This window comes from Anolis carolinensis, chromosome 3 (genome assembly GCF_035594765.1).
Source record: "Anolis carolinensis isolate JA03-04 chromosome 3, rAnoCar3.1.pri, whole genome shotgun sequence".
In the NCBI taxonomy this organism is placed as follows: Eukaryota; Metazoa; Chordata; class Lepidosauria; order Squamata; family Dactyloidae; genus Anolis; species Anolis carolinensis.
The window spans coordinates 250771876-250792279 of NC_085843.1; the positions used below are offsets into that span (position 1 = coordinate 250771876).

The 20404-nt window shown below is 40.3% G+C and overlaps 1 protein-coding gene across 1 annotated transcript in view; it reads right to left on the reverse strand.

The window, feature by feature from the left end:
* The window catches only part of cul3 (cullin 3), a 73475-nt gene extending 59320 nt beyond the window's left edge, over nucleotides 1–14155 (reverse strand). Inside the window, exon 1 of the mRNA XM_003218263.4 lies at nucleotides 13687–14155. Coding sequence (XP_003218311.1) covers nucleotides 13687–13752 — 66 coding nt within the window. The 5' untranslated portion in view covers nucleotides 13753–14155. The remainder of the gene's footprint in view (nucleotides 1–13686) is intronic.
* Nucleotides 14156–20404: the final 6249 nt, after the last annotated feature.

Consider the following 20404-nt stretch of genomic DNA (forward strand, 5'->3'; position numbering starts at 1 on the left):
CACATGGGCCATCCAGTCCAACCCCCTGCTAAGAAGCAGGAAATCGCATTCAAAGCACCCCCGACAGATGGCCATCCAGCCTCTGCTTAAAAGCCTCCAAAGAAGGAGCCTCTACCACGGCCCCGGAGAGAGTTCCACTGTCGAACAGCTCTCACAGTGAGGAAGTTCTTCCTGATGTTCAGGTGGAATCTCCTTTCCTGTAGTTTGAAGCCATTGTTCCGTGTCCTAGTCTGCAGGGCAGCAGAAAACAAGCTTGCTCCCTCCTCCCTATGACTTCCCTTCACGTATTTGTACATGGCTATCATGTCTCCTCTCAGCCTTCTCTTCTGCAGGCTAAACATGCCCAGCTCTTTAAGCCGCTCCTCATAGGGCTTGTTCTCCAGACCCTTAATCATTTTAGTCGCCCTCCTCTGGACGCTTTCCAGCTTGTCAACATCTCCCTTCAACTGTGGTGCCCAAAATTGGACACAGTATTCCAGGTGTGGTCTGACCAAGGCAGAATAGAGGGGGAGCATAACTTCCCTGGATCTAGACGCTATTCCCCTATTGATGCAGGCCAAAATCCCATTGGCTTTTTTAGCACCCGCATCACATTGTTGGCTCATGTTTAACTTGTTGTCCACAAGGACAGTATATAATAAATGTTCATTTTTTTTGTTCAACAATAAATGTGAATTCTTTTTCATGGAAAAATAAGACATCCCCAGAAAATAAGACCTAGAGCATCTTTGGGAGCAAAAATTAATATAAGACACTGTCTTATTTTCGGGAAAACACGGTATCTATCTATCTATCTATCTATCTATCTATCTTTGGATAGCATAGAGAAAGGATAACACTTCTTGTTTTGCTGTCTGTGCCCCTGTTCAGTAGACTGCACTTCACTTTTTGTCTCTGTGACAATTGGATTTTGAAACATTTGGCTTGTTGTGGAAACAAGGACTGGAGATAAAGCTTCAGTGGAGACAACTTTTCCCTATGATAACTCTTTCAGGAGTGAATTTCCATTCCTAGAGGTTTGATTTCTCTCACTTCCTGTTGTCTTGCTTCTGTTTATAACTGTGAGTCGTTTGTAAGTCGGATGTTTCTAACTTGTAAACTGTCTGAATGTTGAGGTAGTGTATACCTATGTATCAAATATTCAGCACATAATGCAAAATAGTCAAATCCATTATTTTTTGTAAATTAGCTTCTCAGGAGATCTCACTAGCTGCGACTAGTGAGAGAATGACTTGAACAATTGAACATCTAGTCCAGTGGTTCTCAAACTTGGGTCCTCCGATATTTTTGGCCTACAACTTCCAGAAATCCCAGCCGATTCACAAGATGTTAGGATTTCTGAGAGTTGAAGGCCAAAAACATTTGGGGACCCCAGGTTGAGAACCACTGCTCTAGTTTGATCCAACAACTCTATGTTTTAACCGATTCAGTTGCAATTGTGCTAATAAAATCACTTGTGTTTAAACCTCTCCATACACAGATGATATCAGAAAGCAGAAGGCACTTGTTGAAACAATTGTTTTCATTATCTACAGCTAATATAACTTGTCATTACTTTTTAAGCATAAGACCAAAATTCTGCATACATTATCTAACTATCATTATCTCAATGACAATATTTCTGTCATAGCTGCTCTAAGGAGATTTGCTCAAGCATTTCAATGTATAATTCACAGCATTCCTAACAGATTCCTGCCCACCATCATTCATATATACTAACAGCAAGCTCATTCTCTGAATGCCTACCCTTATATAGCCAAAAGGGCATGAAGCAAGCAAATGGGGTTACTACAAGAATCAAAGAACTCTAAACTGGCAGATGTACAAAAGATCCTGGGGAGTAGGCACTTTTTGGGGAACTCCCAAAACAAGCAGAGTACAAAAAAAAATGGCACCACTGGAAACATGAAGAGGAGCTTTCATACTTCAACAAATAGAGGCTCCCATTTGTTTCCTTAAAAATCCTTGTGGAACAAAGCAGGTTCCTATAATTCCGTCATATAAATTGGTCCACTGCTACTCTTAAGGTAGACTTTTTAATCTACTGTATTGGAGCCGTGGTAGTGCAATTGGTTAAACCCTTGTGCTGGCTGAACAGTTGACCTGAAGTTAGGAGGTTTGAATCCACAAGACGGCGTGAGCTCCCGTCTGTCAGCCCTACTTCCCATGCAGGGACATGAGAGGAGCCTCCCAGCAGGATGGTAACACATCTTGGCGTCCCCTGGACAACATCTCTGTAGACGCCAATGGCTGATTCACGCCGATGGCTGCTTCGCTTCTGACACAATTTAAAAAATCTACTGTATTTATTCAGATCTTACAATCACCTTTTTTGGCTAAACCACCTTGCCAAACTTAGGGTACGCATTTGATTCACATAATGCAACATTATCTATTTATTTATTTAAAACATTTATATTCTGCCCTTCTCACCCCTAAGGGAACTCAGGGCAGAGCTCAACATATATATGGCAAACATTCGATGCTGGAACATAAAATAAACTATACATATACATATACACTAAAAACAATTATCTCCACTTTAAAATCAGTTGTTTAAAAACCATCTCTGATCAGTCATAGTGAATACTCTTAGTACTGAGCCAAAGGAATAGGGGAAGCTGCTTCAGAGGATGCTTCCTATTTGAGGGATATCATCTGTAATTTAATTGTCATAGATCAATGGTATATAATCCTAGGATTTGTAATCTGATTATGCATCCACACTCTTTGGCAGAGCAGATGCAAGGCCTTGTAAAACTATAGCCCTCATGACTCCATAGCATTGAAACAAGGAAGTTAAAGTAGATTCATACAACAGCACACATGCACCCCAAGGTCGTCATTTCCATTGCTGGAATCTTTGGTGCTCCAATACATTTGTTTTTAAAGAAGGAATTCTAAGCAGGCAACAACTGTAATGGCCATATTACAAAGAGACCACCCTTTGCTACTGTGCATTACATTAATCAGTAAATACATTTTTGGTTTCAGGATTTTAAAATTGAGGTGCGTATTAGATTCGATGGCGTATTAGACTCAAGTAAATACAGGTATCACTCTGTATATTAGTTGATGTCCACTGCTTCTATACACAAAGGCCAATACGAAAAAATGACCTCTTTGTCTCTGTCTGTTACTGAAAATGAGGCACACTCTTCGTGTTAAATTATTTCAATGGACTAAAGCATTTTTTTTCTTCAGATTATAAAAAATACATTTTAAAAAAATCCACATTATGATTCTTGCTACTCTGTACCTTTGATCTAACATCCTTCCAGAATTTTGAGTCCCACTAAAGTAATATTAGCATAGAAAATCCTACCCAACTGTACATTAACAGAAGTATTAATTTTCATCAGATTACACTATGAAACACAATGTTTGTTCTTGGGTTATAAATGTCATTTCCTAATTGGTTACATCATAAAAACATGGGAAGTTTATTAAACTTCAAAATTTTTGTTTTTGTGGGACATCCTGCACCACATTTTGCTATGGTTTTTCAATGAATATCTCAGAGTCTCAACCACTTCAACACAGTTTGTGGCAGTAACAAAAACGAAGTTTCTGGAGTGTAACAACTACTTTCAAAGTACACACCACACAATTAAACAGGAAATAACACTTCCAAACCAGGAACAGAACATTTTTCATTTTTTGTTACAGTGTTATTCCACATATGTCAAACTAAAAGCCCGCTGGCCAAATCCAGCGTACCATGTCATTTTATGCGTCCCTCTGGATGCGGGACTACAGCTCCTGTTATTTCTCATCATTAGACACTATTAGTAGTGCTGATGGAAGTTGTGATACAATAACATCTGGAAGGCAGTAGTTTGTTCGGCTTAGTCAGGATAATGGGGTCTGAATTTAGATTGCAAGGCTTATGGATAAGATGTCTGACTTTAAAAGTAAAGGTAAAGGTTTCCCCTGACGTTAAGTCCAGTCGTGACCGACTGGGGGTTGATGCTCATCTCCATTTCTAAGCCGAAGAGCCGACATTATCCATAGACATCTCCAGGTCATGTGGCCGGCATGACTGCATGGAGCACCATTACCTTCCCACCGGAGCTGTACCTATTAATCTACTCACATTGGCATGTTTTCGAACTGCTAGGTTGGCAGGAGCTGGGGCTAACAGCGGGCGCTCATTCCACTCCCGGGATTTGAACCTGGGACCTTTTGGTCCACAAGTTCAGCAGCTCAGCGCTTTAACACACTGTGCCACCAGAGGCCCCAAGGACTTTAAAATGTCCTTTAAACTTCCCCCAAACTCAGAGCCATAAGTACTGTTGAATTGCAATTCCCATTATCCCCAGTCTGCATTGTGGATAATTGAAAGTTATGGGAGTTGTTGTTCAAAAACATCTGGGCCCCCAAACTAAAGAGCACCGACCACTATGTAAAAAATAAACAGTTGGTCCCCTGTATCCACGGATTCTTTGAATTCGAAGGTCTTTGAAGGCAACCATAAAGCTGATGTGGTCCTCGATGGAGATGAGTTTGACACTCCTGGATTATTCCATCTTGTGTACTTTGTCCTTATTACTATAAATGCTAATTGGTATTTGCCATTAATAAACTTCATTCATTTGCACTAAATCTGGTTTGTTCTCAAAATTGAAATACTTCTGAATTTACTATCCCCCAAAGAGTTTCTACAGGTCTTAGTTCTGTGACATGGAAAAAAAATTGTATTATATATAAAGATAGCAATCCTTTCAATATAGTACACACTTGCTTTATAATTTAAGAAATATTAAATTAATTTAAAGAAGCAAACAACTCATGCAAATCTATTATTATTAAAAATAAACAACAATCCCAAACCTTACTGTAATATGAGTATGCCAACTGGATTTCTTTGTTCTAGTAAGCCATCTGTTTAATCACAGATGGAAACTGGGTTGGTATGACAAGTTCTCCATAAATAAAGCCATCCTGACTACTAGTAATAGTTCAACTTCCCTATAGGATCATACTAAGTTTTATTATTTTCTCCAATTTCTTTTTAGGTATAGACCTAATCGGTTTCCTGAGTCTTCCTTTTTAAAATTTGCTGTTTAGATTTCTAAGTTTGCACTAATGTCCAGTGAACTCTCAAATACAATATGGAAGGATTAAGTTAATTTCTAATGTTATCAGACTGATTGTTTTAAATGCTCATCTATCCTTAGACATGCTTCTTTCTTATATTGATATGTGACTTTCCTCATTTTTTTCCTCCTCCTATCTGCATTACTTTACACACTAAAAACAAACTTACAAATGCAAAGATGAGGTACCTTGACCTTATTAAACAATCACTGTCTCTATTGTGGGTGGCTCAATCGTGCTTTGAATTTCTTGTAACGTACTTATGATTTTTCATTACACATTAGCTTTAGGCTAGGTGCTACCATTTTCTAGGAAAGGAAAAGTGGAAATGACCATCATGCAACACCATTTACATACTGCTACCACAATGTATATAGTGTGTCAAAACTTCCATTTGGTATGAAGTTTTCCCAATACAGCTACCATCATGTACTGTGGAGGATCTAGTACATACTTATTTAAATATGGAAAAAGTATGCAAATCAATGCCAATTATTGTGACAGGGGCAAGCAAAAGTTGTTATGGATCACAAATGCAACAACACGTTTCTTTCTATCCTGTGGCGGTGTATTATTAATCCACCTTTCATTGCTGGGGTAAATTAACTGTTTCTAGCCTATGACATTTTTGTGTTCTTGTTCTACAGGCAGCATTTGCAACTTCATTTCTAATGTAATTTTAAAAGAAAACTAAGCCACGTTTTTTTTAAAATGTCTTCTTTCAAAGTGCTTAAAAACCTCTGAACTCATTAACAAGGTCTTCAGCTAAATGTTTCTCTAGCCCATGGACCATATGTGGCCCATGGTAATTCTAAGTGGAAATTTGAAGAGTGCTCGGAAACTTCAGCAGGTCCAAAGAGCTGCAGCTAGGTTGCTCACTGGGGCTGGCTATGGGGAACAAACAACCATTAAAATATGTCCAAAATAAAAGATCACAGCACTCCCTGAATTGATCTTAAAAAAACTTCTTTAAAAGCCTGTCTGAATGAGAAGGTTTTAGCCTGCCAACAGAAAGACAACAAGGAGGGGGCCATTCTGGTTTCCCTGGGCAGAAGTTCCAGAGTTTCTCTCGCTCCCACCAACCAAGCTTGAGGTAGAGGTGGCACCAAGAGAAGGGCCTCTCCTAAAGATCTCAGGGCCTGGGCAAGTTCATACTAAGGGCTGTGGTCAGCCAAATAGCTTGGACCTGAACTGTCTAGGGCTTTAAAAGGCATAATCAGCACTTTGAATTGTTCCTGGAAACAGACTAGCAGCCAGAACAAGCAATTAGAAAATCTAAATAATCTTTTAAGACAAGAGCTGAAGACTCTGATGACTTAAGACTGCACCTAATGTATAACAGTCCTGCAAATTTTCAATACTATGTAGCAAAAAGAAAAAAGAAAACAAGAAGAAAACCCTACATCTGAGCTTCAGAATAGTTCCTATGCTTAAAAGAGGCACATGTAAAGCCTTTTCCTTTTTCACAGAATGCTTTGAGTTAAGCAGATATAAGAAAATGTGAAGATCTGACTTTAAAAAAACAGAATACTTCCAAAATAAAAGCCAGGAAAATGTGCTTGTATAGAGATCTTATAATGTATATAGCATTCAAAGTTAGCAAATATATCATTTTCATTTTTTTTAAAAAAAATCACAATTCCATTTTTGCTAATCTCTGTGAAATGTCTTGGATTACTGAAAATGGACCAATAATGGTGCTGATAGGAAACTAGCTATATTTTCACTGGGAGGCTTTCTAAGGCCCAGTGAGCTACAATTTCACTTGCTGATACAAGTGACCAACCTACATAGCCTGCTAAGAATAACAGATCCCAGATTTCCTTCAGACCATGTAAATACGGAGGAAGGAGAATGTTATCCTATAGCAATTTCTAAGTGCCCTATAAGCTTTGAGAGCATAATGCAGCACAAAGAATGTTCAACCTTCTAAGTTTGAAGAAGTATCTGCTCAGAAGCTTTCCATAGAACTTTGCAACCAGAAGAACAAACTTTGGCTCACTTTCCAATTCTAGGCTCCAAAAGAGATCTGGGATTAGGTTTTGTATCTCTTCATACTCCATCACTCCCTATTCTTGTCTCTACCCTGCAGCCAAGGCCAGAAGTGAGAGCAAGGTTTGGGGTAAAAGATCTGACAGTTACAGAGTGCACAGAGACAATATGTGATGTAAGAGACTTTTGTCTTTTGGAAACTGAAGTAGGTTATCTTGCTCCTGCCTTCTTAGTGAACAAACAAAATATATTAACAGTATAGTACACTCCAACATGAAAAAATGTGTACAGGTGGAGCATCCCCTCTGAAATGCTTGGGACAGTAAGGTTTTTTTTTTATTGTTTTTCCAGATTTTGGAATGTTTCTTGTTGCACATATTTACATAATGTGCATAAAGAGACTTAAGTATAAACATGAATTTCATTTATGTTCCACATACATATTCTACACATAGCCAGAAACTGATTATATGCAGGTGTCACTATCTCAATCCCACGTGTTGACTATTTTATAATTCTGGATAAGGACTGTTCAACATATACCATTTTAGTGCCCCATATAGTTTGACACAGATGTTTCAGTTATAAATTATATAATTTAGGATTTTGGGGAAACAAAACAGTTTTTGTGTGGGTGTGGTAGTAAAAAATACATTTTTGAAAGCAATTAACTGTACTTCCAACGGACTCTATTATGGCACTATCAATTATGGTACCTGCCACTGGAAAGAACTCCATTAAGTTAAACAGTTTGTTACTACAAAAAGCTTACAATCTAAAAAAAAAGGGAGGGGGTAATGCAATCTACAGGCTACATACAACCCCTACACATTTTAGTTGTCATATTTTAAACAAAATATGTCCCCAAAAATCCATAAAAGTAAAGGTAAAGGTTTCCCTTGACATTAAGTCCAGTCATGTCTGACTCTGGGGGTTGGTGCTCATCTCCATTTCTAAGCCGTAGAGCCGGCGTTGTCCATAGACACCTCCAAGGTCATGTGGCCAGCATGACTGCATGGAGCGCTTTTACCTTCCCGCCGGAAGGTATTCCCTATTGATCTACTCACATTAGCATGTTTTGGAACTGCTAGGTTGGCAGAGGCTGGAGCAACAGTGGGTGCTCACTGCCGGGATCTGAGCCTGGGACCTTTTGGTCTGCAAGTTCAGCAGCTCAGTGCTTTAACACACTTCGTCACCGAATCACACAAACATGCCATATGTGGTCTCCTTGTTCCTCATAACTAACCAGGATTTAGAGCTATAATTGCAAAGAAAAAAGATAAAATAGCAGAAAAGCAGGAGAAAATGAGAATAATTGTAAAAAGTTCATTTTTTGTAAGAAATATATGACAACTTACACATATAAGATCATACATATCAACAGAAATGTGGTACATTTACATCTGGTTTTTTAAAAATAGGACAACTATGTATTAGGACAGAAATTGTCAATCATGGAACTAAATGAAAACACTAGAACAAAAACAGACTTTAGACAGCATTAGATCTTGCTGCTAATATTGTGGTCTCGCTCCCCCTTGCCCACACCATGCAATTGACAGATGTAACTTGGTGATTAATTTCTGTGCAAACCTGTAGCTTCATATAAACATTTTGAGTAAACATGTTCAGGCCTTTCTCTCTTTCAGTAAGTCAAACTGAAAATGCCCAGAAGACAATCAAAGATACCCAAGAACACCTACATCAAAAGGCTAGGGACCACACAAAGTAAGGGACTGAAAAGGATTTTACATTGAGTTGCAATGGATAGCAGGCAGCAGAATAATATTACCTATTAACAGCACCCCCGTGTAAATATACTTTTGCCAATCTATGGGACACTGTTACAGCTGTTTATGATGATTTAAATAAAACAGCTCTAATTAAACAGTGATAAAATGCTGCACTGGGTGATGTCTATTCATAAGCAAAATGTTTATAATATGCAGAATGCCTAGAACTGGAATTCCCAGTCAGCACAAAACACAATAACTTTTTGTGATTGCAGTTTTCTGACGAAGTCCACAATGAATATTTTCTATATTAAGAAAATGCATTCTTGCTCATCATCTGCCCTCCATGCTCACTGAAGGTTTGTTTTTTCCACGCAAAAGGGAGTGATTCAAATGCATGAATTAATAAATCTTGCTCTTCAAGAAAGTTGTATATCTTAATCTAGGAATCACAGAGCCAATAGTTTCTATACTGGCACTGTTGTGCTTCTGCCCTTGTTCAAACTAAAATTTCCCTGCATGCGCCTGAAACATACACTATAATATTCACACAGCTAAAGAAAACCAAAGCTGGTGCACTACACCACTCTTGGTGTTAGCAAAATCATTTCTATGACAACATTAGAGCCCTTCAGAAGGTATTCCTGGATTTGTTCTTTGGGCAGGGGGGAATCTTTCATTTGCTCATCTGAATGAAAAAACACCATATGATTCACCTCATCAAATGTTAAGGGGTCCCTCCAATATTTGAAATGCAATGATGATATCCAGTGAGCTAATATGCTGGGTTAATTCTATTCACACACCAGAACATGACAAACATGATTTTGTTACTCAATGTTATGCACAATTGATCCACAGACAAACTGGATTTAACATTACAATATTGCTCCATTTTCAAGTGTAAACATCTGAATCCTTTTAAACATTTTTAGAAATAAATTATATAGGAAACACCATTCTAAGTTTAAATTTTACTACTACACTGAATTTGGGTCAGGAGCTATGGTCCTAATAATTATGAATTGTAACATGTCAAGATCCCTAAACCTTTAGCATAGCAAAAATATCCACCAACTGCCTGTGCAACTGCTTTTGCAAGAAGTGACATGGCCCTAAACTATGCATATCTACCCTAAACTCATTACACAACTATTGATTTACTCCCCGCCCACTAAAGAAAAAGAATGAGACAGGGTTATGTGTGCTTGTGGACTAGTGCTGCACTAGCATCTAAACATATAAAGTCTTTGAGAAAGACCAGCTAGCTGTACAATGATTTTCAAACAAGTATGCCATAATAGAAATCTGACTTCAAAATGCACTTCTAAAATCAGTAGATTGCTGTTAAGACTCACTTTATTATGGGTTTAATATAATCTAATAAGCCACTACTAGAAATATAAATCCTTCATGAACAAGGCACAGGGTAAATGTGAATAATATATATGATTTTTTTGTTGGTCATGTATGTATTTTATATAGAAATCAGTGTACACCATTGGTTAATCATTCAGTTCATTATTGAACCAATTAACATTTAGAACTGATAGAAATCACGGGGCCCTCCAGATGTTAAGTTTGCCGCACCCAGCATTTAGCACTGGCTATGCTATCTTGATGATTTGGAAATTACAAGACAACAGTATCTGAAAGGCCTCATGCTTCCTATTCCTGATCTCGAAATTCTCTGTCACTTCAACATTCTTGTTAATTTTGTTGCTGAGAAAGTTTTACCAATCTTGGTGCAAATGGCTCACTTGATCACATAGATAACAGTTCTCTGCTGGAAGAAATATTGCAAAAGTTGACAGCTTCTTTAGCCTAGTCAACAGACCTTCCCAGCAAAGACATTTAGAACCAATCCCCACCCCCATCCCAAATTCTGAATTAGAAAGAGATATTTCCACTCAGGCTGAAGGGAAGAGACACCCCTCAAAATGCACAAGGAAAGCTTGTCTTGTGATTATCTTTTGGCACAATGATGGTATGAATGCATGCAGAAGTCAGATCCAAAATCCTTTGGAGAGTGAATGTAGAAAAACAAATAAAAAATAAACAAATGAAATTCATAACTTAACATATTGTAATAAAATCAGTTCATGTGGTAAATGTTTCTTCTTAAGTATGTCTGTGAAAAATTTATTTCTAAGCACTGTAATGCAAAAGAGAAAAATATTGTTATGAATTAGTTTCATGAAAAACAGTAATATTTTTGTCTAAAAAAGCTGTAAGAACATTCTCACTCACTAATATTTGAGAGATTCATCTGCAAGAAAGCAGAATAAAAATGTTTATCTTTACTACAATGTTTCATTCAGTTTAATCCTTACATTACAATGAAGTGTCTGATCCCACTCACAAAATGTAGGCTACCATAACAAACTAAAGTGAAACAATGTTAAGAAATGTGACATTAATGATTTTCATGTCAGCTATCATTTAGGCAATCAGCATTTAAAAACTAATGACATTTCAATGTTAACTAAACTAGGATGATTAAAACATTATATATGTCCAAAAGACTCCTTTATTGAAAAACAAATGCTATTGCAAAGTTTTTTAAAGTACCATTTTAAGAGGAAAGCTAAAAAGCAAAGAATAAACATAAATATGTTTTATTTGATTTTAAACTGAGCTGAGTTACTAAAACTTCATTATACTTACTTGGAAACAAGCCCCATTAGTTTCATTAGAGCTTCTAAATAAATAAGACTGGGTGGTAACAACTTCATTCCATGAAGTTTTAAAGAAAAAAAAATCATTTTAAGGATGTGACTGACTGGCTGCAGCTTGATAAAATGCTGACATGATGGCCGATTTATGTAAACAGGTATAGCTAGTTTCTATGCAAAGCCAACAATTATTTGCCACTAGTTTCCTGAATGAAACACAATAAAAAGTTCTGGCCTACAAAAAATCCTCAAGTACAACCAAACGTGTCTTTTTAAACGAATGCATACAGCTCCATATAAATTGTCTAACATTCTGCTAATCACATTCAAATAGCTTTTTTTTTTTAAAACCCCTTTACATATTAGAAATACAACCCAGTTAATATTGTCTATTGGCCTGTTTGTTTCTAACCTTCAGCTGGCACCAGTCAGCCAGGAAAGGTACAAGGTAATTTAATCTATAAATCATCACAAAAATGCCTCCCCAGTGACAACTAACCCCAGGCAGGCAGATTAAAAACACAGCCTGAAAGGAAGAAGAGAGAGATGGGAAAGAGTATTGCTGTGACTCCTGAGTATGTGTTGTTTTTACTCTCTGCTCTCAAATTCCCTAGGATGAGGCTTTTCACTTTTTTGGAGAAGAAACTTTGCAAACTGGAGAAGAGGGGATTGAAACATCCCATCTGATGGCTGCTGCGGAGCAAAATTTTGTTATTTTGTAATCACAAAATTGGAAGAGACCAAAGCCTCTTCCACACAGCTGAATAAAATCCCACATTATCTGCTTTGAACTGGAATACATGGCAGTGTGGACTCAGGGCCCTTCCAGACAAGACCTGATCCCAGGTTTTCTGTTAATTCCAGATTATCTGGCAGTGGGGACTCATATAATACAGGTTAAAGCAGAAAGCCCGGGATCACATCCTGGGATATAAGGCCTGTCTGCAAGGGCCTTCAGTGCAGAGCAAATATTGTGAGATTTTCTGCCTTGACATTCTGGGTTACATGGCTGTGTGGAAGGGCCCCCAAACGTCATCCAGTCTAGCCCCTTTGCCATGGAGGAAAACACAGGTCTCTCCCACACAGTCATATAACCCAGAATATAAGGCAGAAAATCCCACAATATGTGCTTTGAACTTGGTTATCCACACAGGGCCCTTCCACACAGATGAATAAAATCCCATATTATCTGCTTTGAACTGGAATATATGGCAGTGTGGACTCAGATAAACCAGTTTAAAGCAAATATTGTGGGATTTTCTTCCTTGATATTGAGTTATATGGCTGTGTGGAAGGCCCCTTGTCCACAATGCCATATATTCCAGTTCAATGCAGAAAATGTGGGATTCTATTCAGCTGTGTGGAAGGGGCCACAATCAAAGCACTCCCGGCGGATGGCCATCCAGCTTCTACTTAAAAGCATCCAGTGAAGGAGACTTAGTGCTCTTCCACACAGCCATAGAGCCCAGAATATAAAGGCAGAAAATCCCACAATATCTGCTTTGTACTGGGTTATCTGAGTCCACATTGCCATATATTCCAGTTCAAAGCAGAAAACATGGGATTTTATTCAGCTGTGTGGACAGGGCCTTTGCCACACTTGGGAGGCAGCACAGTCAGAAAGTTGTTATTCCAAATGTTTAAGTGGACTCTTTCCCTGCAGTTTGACTCCATGGCTTCTTTTAGGCTCTTGTTTTTAATTTCACATTATCCTAGCATTCTTTCGGAAACAAAATTACATGGTATTATGCATAAAAACCTTCCCAAATTGTTTTGAATCAGTTATTAAAAACATTAGGCGTCTGACTTTTGGGCCCAGTTCTGTATCACGCCGAGTCTATAGACTCGTGTGTGTTTGCCTGGAGGCGGGTGTTGCTGTTGTTGTTTTTTCAAACCGTTCACACCATTTTTTTTTTAAAAAAACAGTATTAAAAGCTGAGAAGCGGGCCGTTGCCGAGAGAGAGGTCCGAGGATGTCTTCGGCGGGGAAGCGAGGGGGAGGATGGCGGCCCAGCTTGGCCTCTTCTTCCTCCGTTTCCTGTGGGCTCGGCGCTGACAGCCTCCCGCGCCCGGGCCTGGCTCCAGGGAACTACCAGGCGAGGCCCAGGCCGGCTGTGGGGCTCCAGGCCCGACGCCGCGTCGTCGTAGCCAACTCTCCCAACTCCCTTCCTTCCTTCCCTCACTCACCGGGAAGGCTCGGATCCGCATCTTGGTATCCTTCCGGCTGCCCGTGCCTTTGCTCAGGTTCGACATCTTCGGGCCTTCCTGAGGGGAAGGAAGGGGAGAGGGAAAGGGGGCGAAGGAGGAGGAGGAGAAGGAAGGCCTCCCCCTCAAACGGCGGCGACCTTCACTGCGAGGGCAGGGCGAGGCGGTAGGCCCGAGTGGCGGCCTGGCTCCTGAGTGGGAGTAGTGGCGGGTCTCTCAGCCCCCCTCGCCGCCGCCTCCGCCGCCCGCTGTTCCCGCTGCTGCTGCTTCTCCTCCGCCGCGATGGCGGCCAAACATCGCTCAGTGCGCAGGGCCGAGCGGCGCCCCCTTCCCCTCCCCTCCTTCCCTTTCCCCTCCTCTTCCTCCCCTCAGACACAGACACAGGCAGATCCGGCGGCGGTGGCGGCGCAAGAGCCAGCGAGAGAGCCAACGGAGGGGGAGGGAGGGAAAGGGGAAGATGAGGAGGAGGCCGCTCTCGCGAGAAGTGGAGGCGGAGGCGGGGTTTCTTCCTCTCCCTTCCTCCCAGAAGGAAGGTGGGAGGACGGAGTGGGCGGGGATTGGAGGATTGAAGATGGCGCGCGGCGGCGGCTTCTGAAAGGGGAGGGGGGCGAGAGAGAGAGAGAGAGAGAGAGAGAGAGAGAGAGAGGAGAGGGAGGTTGTGGCCACGTGACCGCAGTGCTCCAGGCAGGAGGGAGTCCTTTCACGTGCCGGCGTTTGTTCCAGCCAAGACCGCTTTGGGGCGACAGGTGTATGTGCATATGACTGTGTTGTTCCCACACAGCCCTGTTAGGGTTTTGATACCATGATACCATGTTAGGGTTTTGATACCATGAGCACAACACACACACAACAACAACAACAACAACAATAATAATAATAATAATAATAATAATAATAATATTTTTTTTCATGTCAGGAGCAACTTGAGTCACTTGAGTGAGAGAATTGGCCGCCTGCAAGGATGTTTTGATGTTTTTACCATCTTTGTGGGAGGATTCTCTCATGTCCCCGCATGGAGCTGGAGCTGATAGAGGGAGCTCATCCGCACTCTTCCCGGGTGGGATTCGAACCTGGCAGCTTTCAGGTCAGCAACCCAACCTTCAAGTCACGAGGCTTTAGTCCATTATGCCATCGGGGGCTCCAATAATACCTCACAACCTCTGAGGATGCCTGCCATAGATGTGGGCGAAACATCAGGAGAGAATGCTTCTGGAACATGGCCACACAGCCCGAAAGACACAACAACCCTGTGATCCCGGCCATGAAAGCCTTCGACAACACAATGATGTGTGTGTTGCATTTGGAAACAACAGGAAAAACTCAACCGCTATCAGGACCTCAAGACTGAACATCAAAGACTGGCAGAAACCAGTGCAGGTGGTCCTGGTGGTGATGGGCACATTGGGTGCCATGCCAAAAGATCTCAGCCGGCATTTGGAAACGATAGACATTGACAAAATTACGATCTGCCAGCTGCAAAAGGCCACCCTGCTGGGATCTGCGCGCATCATCCGAAAATACATCACACAGTCCTAGACACTTGGGAAGTGTTCGACTTGTGATTTTGTGATATGAAATCCAGCGTATCTATCTTGTTTGCTGTGTCATAATAAAATAATAATAATAATGGGACACTGAAGAAGGAGACAGAAGGCCTGATCCTTGCAGCCCAGGAGCAAGCCATCAGAACAAATGCAATTAAGGCCAATATCAAAAAATCAGCTGATGACCCAAAATGCAGACTCTGCAAGGAAACCGACGAAACCACTGATCATATCTTCAGCTGCTGTAAGAAAATCACACAGACAGACTGCAAACAGAGGCACAACTATGTGGCCCAAATGATTCATTGGAACTTATGCCTCAAGTACCACCTCCCTGCAGTAAAGAACTGGTGGGATCATAAACCTGTAAAAGTATTGGAAAATGAACACACAAAGATACTGTGGGACTTCTGAATCCAGACTGGCAAAGTTCTGGAACACAACACACCATACATCACAGTTGTGGAAAAGAAAAAGGTTTGGATCATTGATGTCACCATCCTAGGTGACAGTCGCATTGACGAAAAACAACAGGAAAAACTCAGGACCTCAAGATTGAACTTCAAAGACTCTGGCAGAAACTAGTGCAGGTGGTCCCGGTGGTGATGGGCACACTGGGTGCCATGCCAAAAGATCTCAGCCAGCATTTGGAAACAATAGACATTGACAAAATTACGATCTGCCAACTGCAAAAGGCTACTGGGATCTGCACGCATCATCCGAAAATACATCACACAGTCCTAGACACTTGGGAAGTGTTCGACTTGTGATTTTGTGATATGAAATCCAGCATGTCTATCTTGGTTGCTGTGTCATACAATAAAATAATAATAATAATTCTTTTTTCGTATCAGGAGCAACTTGAGTCACTTTTGGAGTGAGAGAATTGGCCGTCTGCAAGGATGTTGCCCAGGGGACGCCCGGATGTTTTGATGTTTTTACCATCCTTGTGGGAGGCATCTCTCATGTCCCCGCATGGAGCTGGAGCTGATAGAGGGAGCTCATCCGCACTCTTCCCGGGTGGGATTCGAACCTGGCAGATTTCAGGTCAGCAACCCAACCTTCAAGTCACGAGGCTTTAGTCCACTACGCCATCGGGGGCTCCAATAATAATGATGTGTGTGTTGCATTTGGAAACAACAGGAAAAACTCAGCCACTATCAGGACCTCAAGATTGACCTGCAGGTGGTCTCGGTGCTGTGTCATACTATGTCTTTGTGTCAATAATAATAATAATAATAACAACAATAACTACTTTATTCTTGTATCCTGCCTCCATCTCCCTGAAGGGACTTGGGGCGGCTTTTTTAACAAAAACAGTTCAAAATTTAAAACACAATATAATAACATAGTTATAAAACAATATGACATGACAATTATTAAAACCAAGACATCCTGTCTTTATACTATATATATAACATCTACTATACTATATATATAAAACATCTCATTTCCTACTTTCCTATAAATAATGTTCCCCCACTTTCGATGTGAAAATTTGATTAATTGCTAATTCACATTTCTCGTCTAACCTTAAACATAAAACTTTCAATAAAAATATTTTTTAAAAACCAAGACATCAATTGCTACATACAGAGGGTGATTAGTGCAAAAACTCTGAGTAAAGTCCATGAGTAAAATAAAGACGGGTGGGGAAGGACAAGGAACCGATTGCATTAAAACACTAAAACCTGGCGGCCTCTTCACTCAAAAGCGCACCAGAACATCCATGTTTTTAGACTCTGGCGGAAGGTGGACAATGAAGGAGCCAGTCTAATCTCCCTGGGGAGCGAGTTCCAGAGTCGGGGAGCCACCACCAAGAACGCCCTCTCATACCCACCAACCATTTAAATGCCATGTGCACAGCACACACACACACATACATATATGCATAGGATGCATATAAAACAGGCATGGGCAAACTTGGGCCCTCCGGGTGTGTTGGACTTCAACCTACACAATTACTAACAGCCGGTATCATATATTTTAAAGCAAATATAAATGGAAGGTTTTCGTGAGATATGCTGTGTCCCTATACATTTCAGAATTACAATTTTTGTGTGTGTCCGTATCTCATGGAAGGGGTCAGTTTGACTTCTTGTTTGCTAGTAAAACTGAACTACCATGTCACAAAAGGATGCCTGTCTAAAAAGTATGTCATCAACATAAAAAGTTTAGAAAGCTCTGATACAGTTTTATCCTCTTTAAACATCCTTTAAATAGTTAAATTGTTTATGACACCCATAGACTCACTTTGCATTTCTTAATTGTTTCACTTTGTTTAAGCCAAATTTTTTTGTTTACTATTCTGATGCTGCTCAGTCGTCCACGGCAGAGCTCCCTGTCAGCCATCACCTCCCCCAGTTCCTTCAAGGTCAACCCAGTCACTTCAAGGATACCATCCATCCATCTTGCCTTTGGTCGGCCTCTCTTCCTTTTTCCTTCCATTTTCCCCAGCATCGTGATCTTCTCCAAGCTTTCCTGTCTCCTCATGATGTGGCCAAAATACTTCAGCTTTGCCTCTAATATCCTTCCCTCCAGTGAGCAGCCGGGCATTATTTCCTGGAGGATGGACTGGTTGGATCTTCTTGCGGTCCAAGGCGCTCTCAGGATTTTCCTCCAGCACCAAAGACTATTCTGATGGCAGGGGATAAATAATGCAATAAACAAACAAACCTAATTGGTTTTGTGTCTTGATTGAAAATGTAACTAGTTGAAATATAGATGGATGAAATCATTGATATACATGCCAAGGGATAAATTCTATATTGACTCTGAAACATATATGCATGGTTTATTCATCATATTTATATCTTTCTCCTCATATTTAGCAGTGTAACAAGTTAAATTAAGAATGCTTTGTGTTCATAGATATGAACGGAAGCTTTTAAGCCCAAATGCAGTGCTTACCATAGTGCAGCTATACCAAATCATTATTTTTCCTGAGCAGGTTTCTAGCAATGTAGATTTCCCCACACACACATATGGAAAAGGATTGTCCAGCACTGATATGTGTGCATGTACATCTGTCCGTTTATGGTGATCCCATTAATTTCATAGGGTTCTGTTAGGAAAGGATTACTTGGATGTGGTTTTGCTAGTTGTTTCTTCTGAAATACAGTGTACAGCACCTGGTATTTATTGGCCTCCCATTGAAATACTAACCAGCGCTAACCCTGAAATAAGATGCTTCTATTCAGATTTTCTGTAAAAAAATTCAAGATGATTTACCAAAGGTAAAAGCAATGACATCATGAAAATATAGGGTTGTTTTAAAATCATGTCAGAAGTGACTTGAGAACATACTGCAAGTCACTTCTGGTGTGAGCGAATTGGCCATCTACAGAGACGTTGCCCAGGACACTTGGATGTGTTAGTTGGGAGGCTTCTCTCTTGTCCCTGCAAGCTAGAGATGACAGATGGGAGCTCACCCCACCTCGCAGATTGAACCGGCAACCTTCAGGTCAGCAACCCAACCTTCAGGCCAGCAGTTCAACTGGCACAAGGGTTTAACCCATTGTGCCACCCCAGCTCACCTGTAAATATAGGTGGCATCATGTTGTTCACCCCACTTGAGCTCACAGAGTAGTTTCACTGACCTTTATTTTTTCCAAACTGTTCATGTTTATTGCTAAATGAAATTAATAAAATAGTGCTGGAAGTGTTTTGTTCATACACAAATTCCTTTCTGATTCCAGCATTGCTAACAATACAACTTGACTTGGGTATATATCAATAAAAATGCTGTGTTGTGAATAGAGCTAAAGAAATAAGGAAGTGCTACGTCATGTAAACATGCCTGTAAAACAGGTAAATACAGGTAGTATGTCAGTGTGTCATTAGTGGTATTGCTGTTGTTGTGTGCCTTCAAGTCATTTCCGACTAATGGCAATCCTATGGTGAACCTATCACAAAGTTTTATTGGCAAGATTTATTCAGAGAGGTTTTGCCTCTGGTGGTGTTGTAGCTATTCTTCAACATGGCTATGAATAAAAAGGGGACAGAATAAGAAGGAATAAGACTGAACTGCATTTTAAACAGTAAAAACTTTCTGAGACACCATTTTTGGAACGTTGAATCAAAAACCCATGAGTGTTTTGAAATCATATGCCTGCCCTTTTTGTAATAATCAAGTTCCAAGTTTTTTTTTTAACCAATCTGCCAAGGTTTTTTTTTTTAAAAAAAAAACCCAATCTGCCAAAACATGGTTGAGAAATGATACAGCTTGCGGCAATTCCTTCACTGTGAAAGGATAAGTACAGGTCATACAAATAGGACCATAATTATAATACAGATGTTTTGTGAGGAGTAAGTTTTCCATGCTGCTGGTAAGTGTGACTGTGTGATTACGCGTAGATTCCTGTCAAAGATTTACCTAATGACACAGGAAATTTGCAGTCCACATTCAAGTAAAGCAACTATTTTGAACTTCTACTGCACATTATTTAAGTGTAGTACCAAAATTCATCTAACAGGCAATAGTCAGCACACTTCTCACTTCAGAGCAGTGTTATTGTGAAGTCAGATAGATTATTCCAGGATAGAGTATTTAGAGTTTGAAAGAGGTTGTCATAATATATCCAACCAAAAGGCCCATCTCATTTTAACATTCTGTTGACATAGTGACCAACCAGCTGTCTTAAGGAAACCTACAAGCAGCATACAGTATGAGCACAGCAATATCCTCATGAGGTAAGATATAAAGTTTGGACTGGATATATATAATTTGTTTAAGAATTTAAGGAAGGTCCTACATCCCAACTGCACTGGCCTTGGAGGAGAGATGAAGAGGCAGGCACAGCTCCATCAAGCCTAGACTTAGATGCAGATAAAAGCCACCCCATCCAAATTACCACTGTTCTTGCCTTGAAAGGAGAGAAGAGGCAGGCGCAGATCTCATATGGCCAGAAGCAGACAAATGCATCCATTCCAACTGTCACTGCCCTGACCTCAGACAGAGAGAAGAAATAATTTCTCACTGTCTAGACTTACTCCACTCCCACACTGTCATCCCTTTTCTTATGTATCATTCCTTCATTGAATTGTAAGCCTGATTAAAGGTGTAGGAACCATATCCACTTTTCAGTCTAGCAACCCTTTATTATGACATGATGGCTTCCCAGAAAGTCTTGATTTCCTTTGTGATCTATATTTTA